Consider the following 17220-nt stretch of genomic DNA (forward strand, 5'->3'; position numbering starts at 1 on the left):
CACTTCTAACTCATAATCTTATTTTGTACTGTGTGATGTCTGACACTGCTAACATCGATCTTTGGGCTTTGGTGAACTCTGATCTTCCCAGGTTTCCAAGGTTAGACTCTTCACTGGTCAGTTGTCTCTTTTTTTTAAATGCTTTATATATGTGATAAGAGAAATGCACTTTATTGCTGTAATTCAGAAGTCATTGAAAATGATGTTATCCTTAAATACTATCCTATTGGGTCTTGAAAATTTGGAGAAGGTAATATGACATATTTACTATTGAGTTTGAAATAATATCAGATCTTTGAGACCTGGTTGATTGTAATAGATACTTTCATATGCATATATGGTGAATTTTAAATAGGCATGCAAATACCTTCACATTGTAAACTGCAAGATATTTATTTAAGCAAGCATCTGGATAATTTCTAATTTCTGCATATGGATTTTTTCTTCTTGAAATATGTTTTTGCCCAGAATTGCCCTGAGCTGTGTGTTCAAGGCTCTTTTCAGTAATAGAGGAAAGAAGCTATTATATACAGTTAAAATAAAATTCCTATGTCCTTACTAGATTGTTAATTTAATTTTTAGAGACTGTACAAATGTCAGGTTGAAATGATATAAAATTCCCAGTATTTTATTTTAGTTGAGAAAAGAATAGTGCCTTTTCATCAAGTGATGCAGTATTCTAGACCTTTTCATCGAATGATGCAATATTCTAGACCTTTTCATTGAATGATGCAATATTCTAGACCTTTTCATCAAATGATGCAATATTCTAGAACTTTTCATCAAATGATGCAGTATTATAGACCTTTTCATCGAATGATGCAATATTCTAAAAACTCCAAACAGAGAAAGATGGCAGTCAAATATTCAGTTTTCCCCATCTTAAATCTTCCGTTATCATTTTCACTAGGTTGGTTCAGAGTTCGTTTAGTTTTTACTTAACAGTCTGATTTACTACCGGACTTCTAGTCTAAATTGGACAAATTGCCATGTTTATTTAGAAAACCTCATTCTAGTGGATTTGACCTAAGCAACTGTGGTTTTGTTTTTTAAGTACAAAGTACCCCCAAACCTTTCGGTACAATTGGAAAGGAATTTTTTTGTGATTGTGATGTCTACTTGCCAAGCTAATTGTGTAAAATGTAAAAAATTAATTGCTGTTTTATCATGAACTTGCTTCCTTTTTGTCATATTCAGATAACTGCCACATTATGAAATCACTTGAAACTTCTTAAAACATTAAAAATCTTGTAAGATCTATTCTTATCTTTGATTTTACTACTAATAATGTAATAGCAATCACAACTATAAAAACATCAAAATTCCGTGGTTCCTACTATTTAATAGGCACTGAACTAAGTAATTTTTACCTGCTATTTCATTTAATCTTTCCTAAAATCAGGTAAAAGCTAAGGCTATTTTTTGTTTTTATTTCTTAGAAGAAAAAAAAACTGAAGCCAAAAAGATGGATAATCTTGTTAAGGTCAAAGAGCTCTCACTGATGGAGCTGGGTTGGAACCCAGCATTGTAATTCCTGTATCCAGTCTTTTGAATCACTGTGGTATTCTGTCTCATTAGTGTAGTCTCTTTGCTTTGGAGTCATAAAAATTAGGGAAGATAAAGTTTGAGTTTAATCTCATGTCAAAAATTAAAGCTTTTGCCTCGTGTAAACACCAGCCCACTGTTCTAAATTCCTATGTATATAGCTTATGATTCCTTTTAAAACCGTACCCTACATATTTTTTATTGAAATCAATTTACAAAATTAAGACAACCACAGGAGAAAATATAAGCATGCTAGCTTAGCTAGGGCTTTATAATTATTTTCTTTTATTTTTTTATATTTTTAAAAATATTTTTTTATTTTACTTTATGTATAATGATCATTTTGCTTGCATGTATGTCTGTACACCACTTGTGTGCTCCTGGAACTGGAGTTAGAGATAGTTATGAAGTGACATGTGGGTGCTGGGAATTGAACCCAGGTCCTCTGGAAGAGCCATCAGTGCTCTCAACCTCTTAGCCATCTCCCCAGCTCTGTAGTTATTTTCTTAACGCAAGACTGAGTAGTCTGAGCCTCAGCTACTAAGCACTCTACAGACATGTAGCATTTATTTCCTACCTTCCTACAAAAAGCTTGCCCAGTGATCAAACCACCTGGTTGCTTAACAGAACTGATATCCTTATTTAGAATGATACATTAAAAATGTAGTACAAAAAAATGTAATACAAATTTTTTAAAAGCTTAGCAAAAAATGGAAATATTTTGAAATAAATTTTGTATGTCCTATACTGAAACAATAAATACCTGACATTTAAAATGTATTCCATTTGTCAAACACATCACTAAAATGAACTTGAAGTTAGTGTACTTAAGTGTCTTAATTGTTCAGTAAGTCATTGCTCAGAAGCTAGATGCTTGCCTAGCATACATAAGGCTACATTCTTTTTTTTTTCTTTTTTTTTTTCTTTTTTTTCCGAGACAGGGTTTCTCTGTATAGCTTTGCGCCTTTCCTGGAACTCACTTGGTAGCCCAAGCTAGCCTCGAACTCACAGAGATCCGCTTGGCTCTGCCTCCCAAGTGCTGGGATTAAAGGCATGCACCACCACCGCCCGGCCAAGGCTACATTCTTGATCCACCACTCTACAAAAATTGCATAGTAATAAAAGCTGAATGAATATAGCTTCTTATGAATAAAGTAATTGAACTTTTTGTTATAATAGAAGTCAAACCCAGGTCCCAGTCAAATGCTACATTTTCATCCCTAAGTAATTTAATTTTAATTGCAGTAGGAGAAATGGCTTGAATTCCTGATTGCTCTATAGCAGTCATTCTTTACCTACTATGGGCATTTGTTATTATGCATATTCTTGGGCACCCTCCCCAGTGATGGGACCAAAGCTCCAGGAGTGACCCAGGAAACTTGTTTCAACAGCTCCCTTCCCACAGAGGCATACTGCGGTTTGAGACTAGTGGTCTGTTATGTCTCATTCCGATTTACATCGAACACTTTTTCAGGGATTACAGAAGCAAATACTATCATATCCAGAGTTGCTTTGGATCTGAGTTTATTATGTTTAGTAGAAAATAAATGCAAGGGTCTGGAGAGATGGTGCTGAGTTGGTAAAGTACTTGCCTAGTATGCATGAAGCCTTCTTTTCAATCCCCAGGATGACATAGACTAGACATGGTGGTGCATCCCTATAATCCTAGCACTTGGGGGTGGAGACATACAGATCAGAAGGTTCAAGCTCATTCTTGGCTGCATAGTGAGTTTAAGGACAATCTGAAATACATGAGATACTGTTCCAAAAAAGAATGTAAACTCGAAGAGTCTGCAAGCCAGTATTAATAACAAAAAAACTACATTTACACTATGAAATTACTCAGTCTGCATCTATGTATTTTATCCCACAAACTAATACAAAGATGACTGATATTTTAAAAGCCCGACATACTGTACTAAAATATGGCCATTTGTTGTGTGTTATCAAGGTCTACCAGGTTCAGAAGGTCCCCGTGGTCCCCCTGGAAATGGAGGTATTAAAGGAGAGAGGGGAAACCCAGGCCCACCTGGGCAACCTGGCTTACCTGGTTTGAAAGGAGATCAAGGACCACCAGGATTCCCGGTAGGAAGTGGGAGGACTCCCGGTAGGAAATGGGAGAACTCTCGATAGGAAATGGGATTAGACTTTTGATGATAGAAGAGTATGGGTGACAGCTTTCAAAATGGGAATTCTGAACTGCAGAATTTTATCACTCATCGTGTGGCTCACTGGTGAAGCTAAAATAAAATAGAAAGCAGGGTTCCTAGTCTTCCTACTAAAGTGTCTTTGCTGTGTTATAGTAAAGGGATTTTGGTGAAAGCAAACCCGTGAAAAGGAAATTTACATGTACACATCAGTGCATTGCATTTGGATGAATATACACATAGGGAAATGATTATGGTGAGTGGGAATAGTTTAGATGTTAAAATTAGAGTCAGGGTCAGGTTTCAGTTCCATTACATGGTTTTGCTTTGTGTCTATAAAGAAAAGAGCCACCAGAATTCTCTCTCTTCACCTATAAAGGAAGTAATGTATATAGTGACTCCTGTGTTTTCTATCTTGGTTTGAATAACTCAGAGAATTATATACTTCTTCACTATTCCATTCAAGCAAATTCCTGGTAGACAGACTATACTTTCTGGGCTGTTTTCCAACTGTGAAGACCTCCTTATATTAGAAAACATTATCCTTAACATTTTTTCCAGTAACTTATTTTTCCATACCATCATTCTTCTTCTAGCTACCTAGATTTAAATATTTAAAAGTTACAAGGTAGTGAGAGGCAGGATTAGAATTTGAGTCCTTCAAGTTTGACTGGAAAAAAGTTCTCTAAGCAATATTTGAATCTTCATTCCTCTTCTCTATCCCTTCCTAGTTATTTTTCTAACAACAGTGATTTTTATTTATTTAGGGTAATCCTGGCCGGCCAGGTCTCAATGGAATGAAAGGAGATCCTGGTCTCCCTGGTGTTCCAGGATTCCCAGGTATTCCAAAGGATGTTTTAAGGTTTTCCTTTATGTTTTCAAAGTATTTTTATTTATTCTTTGAACATTTCATATATTCAATATATTATTATCATATCCACCCCCACTACCTTCCTCCAGCTCACCCCATCTGTCTCTCTCCCAAGGTCATGTTCTCGTTCATTGTTGTTGTTGTTATTATTATTAACAACCCCCTAAGTTCAACTAGATCTGACTATAGTAAGCTCCTTTGGTAAAAGCATTTTTTTTCTTATTTTCCTATGTAAAGGCTGTCTTGTTGCATTTTCATCCAATTTTGTTTTATGTATTGTCTTTCTAGGAATGAAAGGACCCATTGGAGTACCAGGTTCAACTGGCCCCGATGGGGAACCAGGCCTTACAGGGCCCCCAGGTAAGAATTGTTCTTCTCCTAAGTCTATTTATGCCTGTTATTAGAAACATGAAAGACTTTTGAAAGTTCCCATCCTGTCTTTCCAAAATATCAACATAATTTCCTAATTTCTTAAACTCTTTATTTAGTTATGTTGTATTGATAGCCAACCTATTAAATTTAAGATAGATTCAATATCAACAAGAAAGCTTTAAATTTTTATTAACTTTTATACTAATATCACCATATTCAATTGATCAGATCATAAGGAGAAGTTGCTTATGTACATTTGTGTATTTTTAAATTAAAAGTTTTATACTAATAGGATTATAGAGATTTCTCATATACTACAAAAGAGGATGTCTGTTGACTGATTCAGTAACTGTCTTAACAAGCACAACAAAGTACTATAAATAATGTCAAAATCAGAATGGGCTTGTCAGGAAGTAGGGTTGTCTTCCCCTGGAGACAGGAGCAAAAGTTTTTTTTTTTCTCACCAACCCTAAGAAATATATTTAATTTTTAAACTATTTTAAAAAATATTTTATTAGTTTTTTGAGACTTTTGGACATGTTTGGATCATAATCACTTCCTTTCCCCCACCTCTTCCCAGATCTAGCCCCTTCTCTACACACCCAACATTAAAAAACAATAAACTGCCGGGCGGTGGTGGCGCACGCCTTTAATCCCAGCACTCGGGAGGCAGAGGCAGGCAGATCTCTATGAGTTCAAGCCCAGCCTGGTCTACAAAGTAAGCTCCAGGAAAGGTGCAAAACTACACAGAGAAACCCTGTCTCAAAAAAAAAATAAAATAAAATAAAAAATTAAAAATAAAAAAATAAAAAAAACAATAAACCACAACAATAATTTTTAAAAAGACCATTTTGTGCTGCCCAAACATTCTTGGATATATGGCCTTCCACTGGAACATGATCAACTTATTTAGGACCACACTCTTAGAGAAAACTGATTCACCCTCTACCAGCAGCTAACAATTGCCAATAGCTCCTCAGTGAGGAGTGGGATTTTGTGCCCATTTCTCCTCTCCATGCTGGGATTTGAGCTTACAAAGTTCTCATGCATGCCATCCCAACTACTGTGAGTTCATATGTGCAACTTCTCTGTTGCGTCCAGAAGACACTGTTGCCTTGTAATCGTCTACCACCTCTAGCTCTTAAACTCTTTCTGCCCCTCTTCTTCCACAATGTTGGAAGTACTTCCTGAGTGTTGGGAGTGGAGGTGTGTTTTGTTTTGTTTTGTTTTGTTTTGTTTTGTTTTGTTTTGTTTTGTTTTGTGTGTGTGTGTGTGTGTGTGTAAATGTGTATCTGTGTTTATGACTGAGCATTCTCCAGTCTCCCATTGTCTGTGCCTTGGTCACTTTTGGGTCTCTGTATCGCTGTGTTGATCAACATCTACTGCAAATAGAACTTCTGATGAAGGTTGAGATGATGCATTAATCTATGGGTATGATGATAAATCATTAAGAGTCAGTTTAATGCTATGTCTATTTAGCAGAATAATAGTAGTATATTCTCCCCTGGAGCCTATGACCTGTCTAGCCATAGATTCTGGCCCAATAATGGTGCCAGTATAGGATTCATCTTGTGAAGTGGCACTTAAATTCAATGAGAAAGTGGTTGATTACCCCATGATGTCTATGACACTATTGCACCAGTGGGCATGTTTGGCTAGGCCAGTCATTATTGTAGATAATAAGGTTCTCAGCTGGGTATGATTTATGGCTACTTTTCTCCTCTGTTAACATGCCTAACCCCATCCAACAGTAGGAAAGCTGGCCAGTAGAGATGAAGCTTCCAGGTCAGTACTAAGTCTGATTTCTGCAAATTCATTGACTCAAGTCTATGGTGTCTTCATCAATGGGGCCTTACCATCAAGTTCTGGGTAACCAAGAGCCAGTAATGTCTGGAGTGGTCTATGGGACCTCACTGGCCAACAACTTCAAAAGAAGTAACTTTTTCCTGGCACTGGACTTTTCATTTGTTAGCCTTGTAGTATCTACTGAGGGTATTGTTGCTCTATTACTGAGTAACTACCTTTTAACTTTTGTATGTATGTATGTGGAAATTTCTTCAATACTAGGTTTCCATATGATGTTTTCAAAAGTTTTTAAATGGTATTTGTCTATCCCCATTGTCCCTCCTCTACCTTACCCTCCCTTTCCCACCCTAATTTAATATTTACTGTTCCTTTTATTCCCATTTAACCCTTAATAACAGTGTTTTCATCCCATCACCAGAGTAGGTCAGTTCGGATTGTCGCTCGACCATTGCCAGCAGTCTGTTGTGGGGGTATCTTTGTGGATTTCTGTGGGCCTCTCTAGCACTTTGTTTCTTCCTATTCTCATGTGGTCTTCATTTACCATGGTCTCCTATTCCTTGTTCTCCCTCTCTGTTTTTGATCCAGCTGGGATCTCCCACTCACCCAAGCTCTCTTTCCCTCGACCCTCGCCCTTCACTACCCCCACTCCTGTCCAGGCTGTTCATGTAGATCTCATTCCATTTCTCTGTCGTTGGGCGATCCCTGTGTCTTTCTTGGGGTCCTGATTGTCGTGCTAGAAACCTCATCCAACTACTGATGGACCTGGAGGCAGAGATCCATGACTAGGCCCCAGGTGGACCTCTGGGAGTCCAATTAGCGAGAATGAGGAGGGTTTATATGAGAGAGAATTGTTGAGACCAAGGTCGGATAAAGCGCAGAGACAAATAGCCAAACAAACGGAAACACATGAAATATGAACCAATGGCTGAGGGGTCACCAACTGGATCAGGCCCTCTGAGTGGGTGAGACAGTTGATTGGCCTGATCTGTTTGGGAGGCATCCAGGCAGTGGGACCGGGTCCTGTGGTCATTGCATGAGTTGGCTGTTTGAAACCTGGGGCCTATGCAGGGTCCCTTGGCTCAGCATGGGAGGAGGGGACTGGACCTACCTGGACTGAGTCCACCAGGTTGATCTCAGTCTGTGGGGAAGGCTTTGCCCTGGAGGAGATTGGAATGGGGGGCGGGCTGGGGGGAAGGTGAGGGGGGCGGGAGGGGGGAGAACAAGGGAATGTGTGGCTGATATGTAGAACTGAATTGTATTGCAAAATAAAAATTAAAAAAAAAAAAAAATAACAGTGTTTTCTATCTTTCCTTCTCAGAAATCCCCTCTCCATGGTCCCTTAGTACTTTCTTGACCCCTATGAGTATTCCAAATGAATCACATTTACCTGATAACTCAAAGCTAACATCCACAAATTAGAGAAAACATGATGTTTGTCTTTCTGGTTATGGGTTACTACTCAGAATTATTGTTTCCAGCCTCATTCATTTACCTGCAAATTTCGTGTTATAATTTTTCTTAATATTTGAATAATATTTCACTCTATAAATATACCACATTTTCATTATCCTTTCATCAGTTGATTAATATCTAGGCTGTCTTCATTTCCTGGCTATTGTGAGGAGAGCAGCAATAAACATTGAATAGATATCTCCTTTGGTTAAATACTCACAAGTGATAAAGCTGGATCATATGTAGATTTTTTCTAGCTTTCTGAAGAACCTCCACACTGATTTCCACAGTGACTGCACAAGGATGTATTCCTACTATCAGTGAACAAATGTTCCTCTTTTCCCACATCCATGCCAGCATTTGTCATTTTTTTGTTTTGTTTTGTTCTTTGGTTGTTTATGTGTATATGTTTGTGTGTGTTGTATATGTGTGTATATATTTTGTTTGTGTTCTAGACATTCTGACTGGGTAAGACAGAATCTCAAAGTAGTTTTAATTTTCATTTACCTGATGGCTAAAGATATTAATCATTTTTAAAAAATGATTCTTAGCCATTTGTAACCTCTGTTTAGTGCATATATGGTTAAGATTGTAATGTCTTGTTGTTGGATTTTTCCTTTAATGAGTATAGTTTTCCTCCTTATCTCTTCTGATCAGTTTTGGTTTTAAATCTATTTCGTTAGATATCAGAATAGCTATACTATGTTTATGTTTTAGACTCATTTTATTATAATACCTTTTTCCATCTCTAAGATGGTATCTATCATTAGTCATTAGGTATGTCTCTTGGAGGTAACGAAAAAGACGGATCTTCTTTTCTGATCCAGTCTGTTAATCTGTGCCATTTTACTTAAGAGTTGAGAACAGAGTTGGGTGGAGTTGGCAAAGATGGACAGAATTGGCAGCTGTAACTAGGCTTTCTGCCTAGAGATGAGGGGGGCAGGGGTTCTCAGCATGGGAGGATGGAGTTGCTGTGTGAGTCTGGAGTGTCCTCGCTGATGAAGACTCCTGGAAAGTAGGCCAGAAGGCTGACATGGGCTAGTTTTGATTTTCTTGATTAAATAATTGCAGTTTCCCCAAATAAACTTCTGTTTAATGTGGCAGCAGTTGCAGCAGTTAAATATTTTTTGCTTGTTTGTTTGTCATACAAATACATCTTCTGACCATATACCAATTTCACATCTGTTTCTTCTGACAGTTTTCTTCACCATCTTCACATTTGTGGCTTTGCTTCTTAGGTCCTCCCGGGTTACCTGGTCCTTCAGGACAGAGCATTATAATCAAAGGAGATGCTGGTCCTCCAGGGGTTCCTGGCCAACCTGGATTGAAAGGTCCACCAGGACTTCCAGGCCCTCAAGGCTTACCAGGTACCTTGGTGGATCATTGTTTAAGACCTATCTATTTGAGAACATCCCCTTAATCTGCTTCTTACATGTTAAAAGTTTGTCTCTGCCAATAATAGTCTCAGCTAGGAAAGGAATACCAGTCCACCACAGGTCTCTCTTCTCCTCTTCTTGAAAATGTTAAAATCTCACGTGCAACCATCATTTAGGCCCAACCATATTTCTTTGAACTCCTCTGGGCATGCTGATTTACAAGACTTGATTGTGTTAAACATCCATTTCTTTTCCTGTAGGTCCAATTGGCCCTCCAGGAGATCCAGGGCGCAATGGACTCCCAGGCTTTGATGGTGCAGGAGGGCGCAAAGGAGACCCAGGTCTGCCAGGACAGCCAGGTAAAATGATTAAAACAGTGCTGCTGGTTGTGTTTTCAAGACCTCTGGATGTGGGGCTGTACTTGGCACTGTGATCACTTCTTATTGAGAGAGCAGAGCTAGCTGTCACGTTCGGAGCTGGGGAAAAATAGGAAGGCACATCCAAGGAGATGCACTATACCAGACCAGCATAAAAATGTTGCTTTGCATTTGCTTGTAAATAAAGCACTAGAAATCCAAGATATTCTTCCAGGTACTCAAAATAGTTACTAGTTCAACTATTTCTATTTATTTTATTTTATTGTAGCAGGGGTTTAAACCTAGGACTTGAGTGTACTGGGCAGGTTACTGTTGAGACAGCTCTACTCAGCTAGTTTTCAGTGTGTTTATTTAAATCCCTTAACTACCTTAGAACAATTTTTAAGTCTTTCTTCATTTTATAATATTACAGAAGACAATTTTCCATAAAATGCAGTAAATATAGGTAAAAAATTTAAATGATCACCATAGAACTTTGAAGATCATGGTGAAGTCTCATGCTGAGAAGATGTATTAATATACAGATTTTTTTAAGTCAGTAATTAGTAGATGCTCTTTACAATATTGACCTCGGAGCAGGGCAGTGGTGACGCACACCTTTAATCCCAGTACTCAGAAGGCAGAGTGAGCTCTGAGTTCAAGTCCAGCCTGATCTACAAAATGAGTTCCAGGAGAGCCAGAGCTGCACAGAGAAACCCTGTCTTAAACAAATAAGCAAACAAAAACCAATATTGACTTTGGTATCTACTAAGTTTACTTCCTCTTGTTTTGTGTTTTGACTCAATATGTCACTATATAATGATGGTTGGCTCAGTCTTTACAATGCAGCCTGGGTTTGCCTAGAATTCATGGCAAACTTCTTACTTCAGCCTCCTGAGACTCAGGTCCCTAAATTTCTATCTGAAGTTAACCTACTTCCAAAAAGTATTTGATTAAACTTGTAAAAAATACTAATATGATTGCACACACCTTTAATCCCAGCACTAGGGGCACAGAGGGAAGAAGATCTCTATGAGTTTGTGGCCAGCCTGGATCTACAGAGTGAGTTCCAGGACAGTTAGAGTTAGACAGAGAAACTCTGTCTTGAAAACAACAACAAAAAAAGGAGGAAGATTATAAACTCAATAGATCGTTAATATGTTAATAACTCTAGTTTATATATATATGTACATATACATACACACAAATATATATGTATAAAACAAGGTAATATAAACACAAAGAATGTGTGTTAGGAAAAAGTATCATTGGTGACAATACAAAGTAGTGGGACATGTGGGCCTTCGTAGAGCCAACACTGCCAATTCAGTAACTTTGTATTTCCAGAGAATGAACAAATTAGTGACATTTTTATCTCAGGCATTGCTATGAAGTGTCCTAAAAGCAAAAACCAGCACACACTGTGGTTAATGGCCTAGATATAATAACTTTTAAATAAGTTCATGCAAAGAAGATCCAGTGGTATGATAAAAATGATGCGGTTTGAAGGCTTCTTAAGAATGTTACCTATTTTCTAAGCAAGTGTCCTTCAGAACAATTCTCCAGATGTATTGAAAGGAAAATGGTTCAGCACTGAAGCTAGAAAAACTACAGAAATCATACCCTTTTTTTCCTGTTGATAAACAAAACAGCTGGCTGATACTTGGTCATAAGATTCAAACTCCCTTAGTATAGCAAGAGAATAGATAATATACCATAGGCATCACTTCTCCCTACCTAAAACTTTATTCTTCTAGAATTTTAGTGATTCGTGTCTTCAGCCAATGCCAGGAGGAAATAAATGCAATCTCTTTGAGGGCAAAGGAAATAATCTTATTTGTCTCTCTGCCCATTATACATGACAATGCTTTTATCGATACTATATAAATATTGAATAAATTTACTAATCAAATTAAGTCATTATGCTTTGTTAATAGCCACAAGAGTGGCTTAGAGCTTACTTAATCTTGTACACTAATGATTTCATACAAATAGGTACCCGTGGATTAGATGGTCCCCCAGGACCAGATGGATTGCAAGGACCTCCAGGTCCCCCTGGAACCATCTCAGTTGCCCATGGATTCCTCATCACACGCCACAGCCAAACAACAGATGCACCACAATGCCCACAGGGAACAGTCCATATCTATGAAGGCTTTTCTCTCTTATATGTACAAGGAAATAAAAGAGCCCACGGTCAAGACTTGGGTAAGATAGTTGGCACTGAATTTCTTTCTATGAGTTTTGTATTTATTTTTAAAATATGGCCTAGAGTGACCTTAGACAAAATGCATAACTCTGTTCTTTGGGCTTTCAAATTGAAGAGCATGTCAAGGCCAACTAACTACAGTCACCTTAAATGAATATTTTTTTAATTTTTATTATTAAGAAATGTTCTATTCACTTTACATACCAAACATAGATCCCCCTCTCCTCCCTCTTCCTGCACCCCAGCTTTCCCTCCCAACCCACCCCCATTCCCACCTCCTCCAAGGCAAGGTTTCCCAGGGGGAGTCAGCAGAGCCTGGTACATTCAGTTGAGGCAGGTCCAAGCCCCCTCCCCCCTCACCAAGGCTATGCAATTTTAAGTTCAAATTAAAATCATTGTAGCTAGTACAAGGTATCATTTTTGGTTTAAGGCAAGATGACTACAAAGGGACCATGTTTCCTTTTATTTAGCTGAGTAAGAAAGCAGTTGTCCTGGGCTCTATACAGTATAGCAGCTACTTCATTACACAGCCTGGTCTACAGAGTGAGTTCCACAACAGCCAGGGTTGTACAGAGAAACCCTATCTCGAAAAACCAAAAAAAGGGAGGGGGAGACAGATAAAGGATTTATTTTGTCCCATAGTGTCATAGTTTCATTCCATGTCAGCTAGTGTCACTGTTTAGCCTTAATGATTCAAAACACCATGGTGGAAGGGTATTGAAGAGCAGATATGCTCATTTCATAGTGATTAGGAAGTAGAGAAATGAAAGCCTGTGCTTATCCCCAGCCTATTGGATGGCGTCGTCCATATTCCAGATGGGCTTTCCTTTATCAGGAAAAGCTGACACACCTAGAGGTGTGCTTTGCTAACTTTGTAGGTATGAGGGATGTCTCAGGGCACTGAAGTGGGAGTCTAGATTACACATCAATTGAACCTTGACTATTCTTTTCTTTGTTCTTCCTGCAATTTTTCCTTCTTTCACTTTTGGTTTATCTCTAAACCTGTCTGTAGTTGGTTAGCATTGTTATTAATATTATTAACATACTTGAAGAGATTTCTAGCCCACACAAGATACATACTGAACATATCTCAGAAAAAAGGGCAGCATGGAATATGACATTGGTAGAGTCTGCAAAGATTTGGTGTGTGTCTTTTATGTGTACTCAAAAATGTATAGAAGTTCTGCAATAGACACTATTGTTTGTAGGATCCATAACCAATTTAAAAACAACACTGTAGAATATGTAATTATCTATAACAAAAAAATCTGCATACATTGTAAAATACGTTTTGATTTTATAAATGATAACATGAGTGAATCCTAGGATTTCAAAAAAACGTGTTTTTTAATCTAAGGAATATGCACCAATTTCGTTATGAAGCATTGTTTTTTATGATTTTAGGAAAAACTAGACATCATAATGTATTCCTTCATCTTTTTCTTTTCAATTCTTCCCAGGAACCGCTGGCAGCTGCCTCCGTCGATTCAGTACCATGCCTTTCATGTTCTGCAACATTAACAATGTTTGTAACTTTGCTTCAAGAAATGACTATTCTTACTGGCTTTCCACCCCAGAGCCCATGCCAATGAGTATGGAACCCCTAAAGGGCCAAAGCATCCAGCCATTCATTAGTCGGTGAGGCACTGGTTTAGCTTTGACTTTTACCAATTCCAGCTTAGTTTAGCTAATAAGAAATGAGTCTAAAATGGATAATCAATGCTGTTCATCCCAAGTTACATATACAAGAGTGATTTTAATATCAACCTAATATTTAGTTTGAACTATGTTTCTTGGAGATCAACTTTTGACCAGGTCTTACAACAAACAATTTAAAAAAAGAGAACTCAGTCTAGTCATTAGGCAAATATATTTGTGTATATTTGTGCAAATTTGTACTAATGTGGTGTATATCCAGCTTAGGCTAAGTGCTACAAAAGATCAGATAAAACATTTGGCAAAAGTATAGAGGAAAGGATGTTTGATTCTAACAGGAGAAATCTGAGGATATGTATCTCAAAGAAATGTTTTGTACTGATCTGTCTTTGATATATTGGAAAACAACTAGATACACATGTAGTTGTAAAGAAAAGTCATAGTAGGAGAGAAAAATGAGAATGGATAATAGACAAATGTCTTAAGAATTTAGTATTTAAAGTTTCCATAGGAAGAAATATTAGAAAGTTATCTTGAGCACAGATAGTAGAATGCTTTAACTGCCAAATTATAGCTTGGAATTTATTTGGTATATTATAATGAGCAGCACTACCACCCCTCAAAAAATATTAAGATAAAGTTTAGGGAAGATTTAGGCACTATCAGTATACTTGAATTGCGTAGGGATGGCCCTTGGGTAGAGTTCTGTTATACTAAATAGCTATTGTTCTGATGTGGCTGGATTATATCTCACAGGGAGAGACACACATCACATTATTATGATAAACAGAAATTGGGAGTTGAAGTAATAGATAAGATTTGTCACTCCCTTAAAGTAACCAATTGAGGCTGGTCCCATTAACAGAGATTTTCTGGGGGTTTTCCACATTGGAACAGTAACTTGAATCAATCTCTTGAGAATATTGGATAGTGCTACTTTTATTGTGATCATGATACAGGGTTCTAGTAACTAAGTCCAATTTCCTTGATCTTGAATACAGAGATGCAACCTAATTTGGCTTGATTAGTAAATTCGTAGTTCCCTTGGTCATATATTTACCTAAATCTGTGCGTGTGTTGGAGTGGAGGAGCATAGCAATGCATGCAAATGTGTAGGGGAGAATTTCTTTTCAGTCTCAAATTTATGGAGTAAAAGTTTCCATAATATATTATGTATTATGCAGATAAATTTTGTTAAATCAACCTCCATTATATTTCAAGATGTTCCCTCATGCTCTTTATTAAAATTTATATATATGCATCAATATTTATTCTATGGCTGTTTTTACTTATTTTATAGTTTTCAACCACATCTCTCCTACTTCCTGGGCACCTCCCCAGCCATTCTGGGTCTATTGTACTTACCCAAATATGGCCAAATGTTCAATAAATGTCTTTTGGAGGAAGGATACTGGGTGGAGATTGAGAAAATATCTGCTTCTTGTCTTTTCCAGTTTACTAGACATTGTTCTTACCACAGTCATAGCATTACTAAGTGTCTACATCCAGTTGGGCACTTTGACAGCAAGTATGTAGGGCACAGTAAGCCAAACTCCTACAGCAATTACAGCATTGACTACAAGAGTCTGTAGCAAATTTATGTCACAATGGAAAATAAAAATGCAATAGTTGTAATACTACAATGTCTTGAAAAAAAGGCTTGCAATTTTTGCTTATAAATGTATTGTGCATGTGGGAAGAGAGTTCTTATGCAAAAATGATCCTCAAAGTGCATTTTTCTCCTCTTCTGATCATTGGGGACACAGTCAAGGGCCTCTATAATATGAAGCCTTCTGAAGAATGATTGTTGTTTCCTACATATTCACTCTGTAAATCATATTCTCTCTCCCTTTCCTTTACCAGATGTGCAGTATGTGAGGCACCAGCTGTGGTAATTGCAGTTCACAGCCAGACTATTCAAATTCCACATTGTCCTCAGGGGTGGGACTCCCTGTGGATTGGTTATTCCTTCATGATGGTATGGAGCACCCGTCCTTGCTTTTCTCATCACAGTTGGCCTTCCATCATATATCTATTTCTCCCAACTTGAGACAGCTCAGTCACTTGTGTAGTAATAAGCTTGAATACTAAATAGCCTCTGTCCAAGCACTGTGTTCTCCCTCCCACATTTTCTGTAATACATTTTTTGTATTATACATTTATATATAAGTATATACTGTATATTATAATATAATACATAGATTATATATTTATGCTCATTGCTTTTATTGACTGCTCTTGATGTGGATACTGTTCTCTTACCTTTAGTCCTAGCTTTTTATTGCATTCTAATTAGTGGCCATGTTAGGTATATATTATTGAATAATCACTAAAGTATTACAGCACATATATGTTGTGGAATATTTTCCTTATCTTTTTTAGCATACAAGTGCAGGAGCAGAAGGCTCGGGCCAAGCCTTAGCCTCTCCTGGTTCCTGTTTGGAAGAATTTCGTTCAGCTCCCTTCATTGAGTGTCATGGGCGGGGGACGTGCAACTACTATGCCAATTCATATAGCTTTTGGCTGGCCACTGTTGATATGTCAGACATGTTCAGGTAAGTTGCTTATGGCTTTAGTTCAGGCCTAGAGCCTTCTTCAATGATACTAGGGAAGAGAGAACCTATTAATGGTGGGATATCCCTTGTAAATTTTAGGAATGTGTTGGACTTATTTCTTTAGTCTTAGCTTGTTCTGCATATCTACCTAACTTGTAATATAGAAACAGACCTTGCTAATGTCAGGTAAGTGTGATTACAGGTATCTCAGTATTACCCTTTCAATATCAAAAAAAGTCAGGAGTTGGTCTACTAAAATGAGACCATTTCAAGGACTGAAACTATAATTTGTATTGTCTATCCCAACCTCACAATTCTCTTTCTAAGAATGTTTTCAGGGACTTCATCCCAAGTCTTTGAAGGAATAAAATAACACATGATGTTTATATTTCTGACTAGCTCAATATTTTGAATTTTGTCTTTATTTTTATGTGCTGCTTCCTTCTTGATATTTTTCATATGATATTTATCATGTATTGCTCATCGATTGTCTGAACTTCTCTCATCCTATGAATATTAGGAAAGGTATCACAAAAAACAACAGCAGAGAAACAAATATATGAAGATAAAAATAGTGGGGAAAGCAGTCACAGAAATACATGTGAAGATACAGAAAATGAGGTATAGATGTACAGTGGAGTATTATTCTGCCATGAAAAATTAAATTATGTATGAAACCAAGAACCATGATATTCAAAATAAAATAAATTCAGACAATTACCCATATTTTCTATCTCATTTCTGAATCCTGGATTTTAAATACACACACACACACACACACACACACACACACACACACACACAAATGAAATTAAGTGGAAACAAGATTGTCTGGGGTAAGGAAAAGGACTATGGAAACGAGGAGAAAGGGAAGG

At 37.4% G+C, this 17220-nt stretch overlaps 1 protein-coding gene across 1 annotated transcript in view; it reads left to right on the forward strand.

The window, feature by feature from the left end:
- The window catches only part of Col4a5 (collagen type IV alpha 5 chain), a 211377-nt gene that overhangs the window by 191987 nt on the left and 2170 nt on the right, over positions 1-17220 (forward strand). The window contains exons 42-50 of the mRNA XM_059251446.1: positions 3497-3630; positions 4460-4532; positions 4852-4923; positions 9432-9560; positions 9830-9928; positions 11921-12133; positions 13595-13772; positions 15654-15768; positions 16173-16345. Of these exons, the coding sequence (XP_059107429.1) occupies positions 3497-3630; positions 4460-4532; positions 4852-4923; positions 9432-9560; positions 9830-9928; positions 11921-12133; positions 13595-13772; positions 15654-15768; positions 16173-16345 (1186 nt within the window). The remainder of the gene's footprint in view (positions 1-3496; positions 3631-4459; positions 4533-4851; positions 4924-9431; positions 9561-9829; positions 9929-11920; positions 12134-13594; positions 13773-15653; positions 15769-16172; positions 16346-17220) is intronic.

Source organism: Peromyscus eremicus, chromosome X (genome assembly GCF_949786415.1).
Source record: "Peromyscus eremicus chromosome X, PerEre_H2_v1, whole genome shotgun sequence".
Classification (NCBI taxonomy): domain Eukaryota; kingdom Metazoa; phylum Chordata; class Mammalia; order Rodentia; family Cricetidae; genus Peromyscus; species Peromyscus eremicus.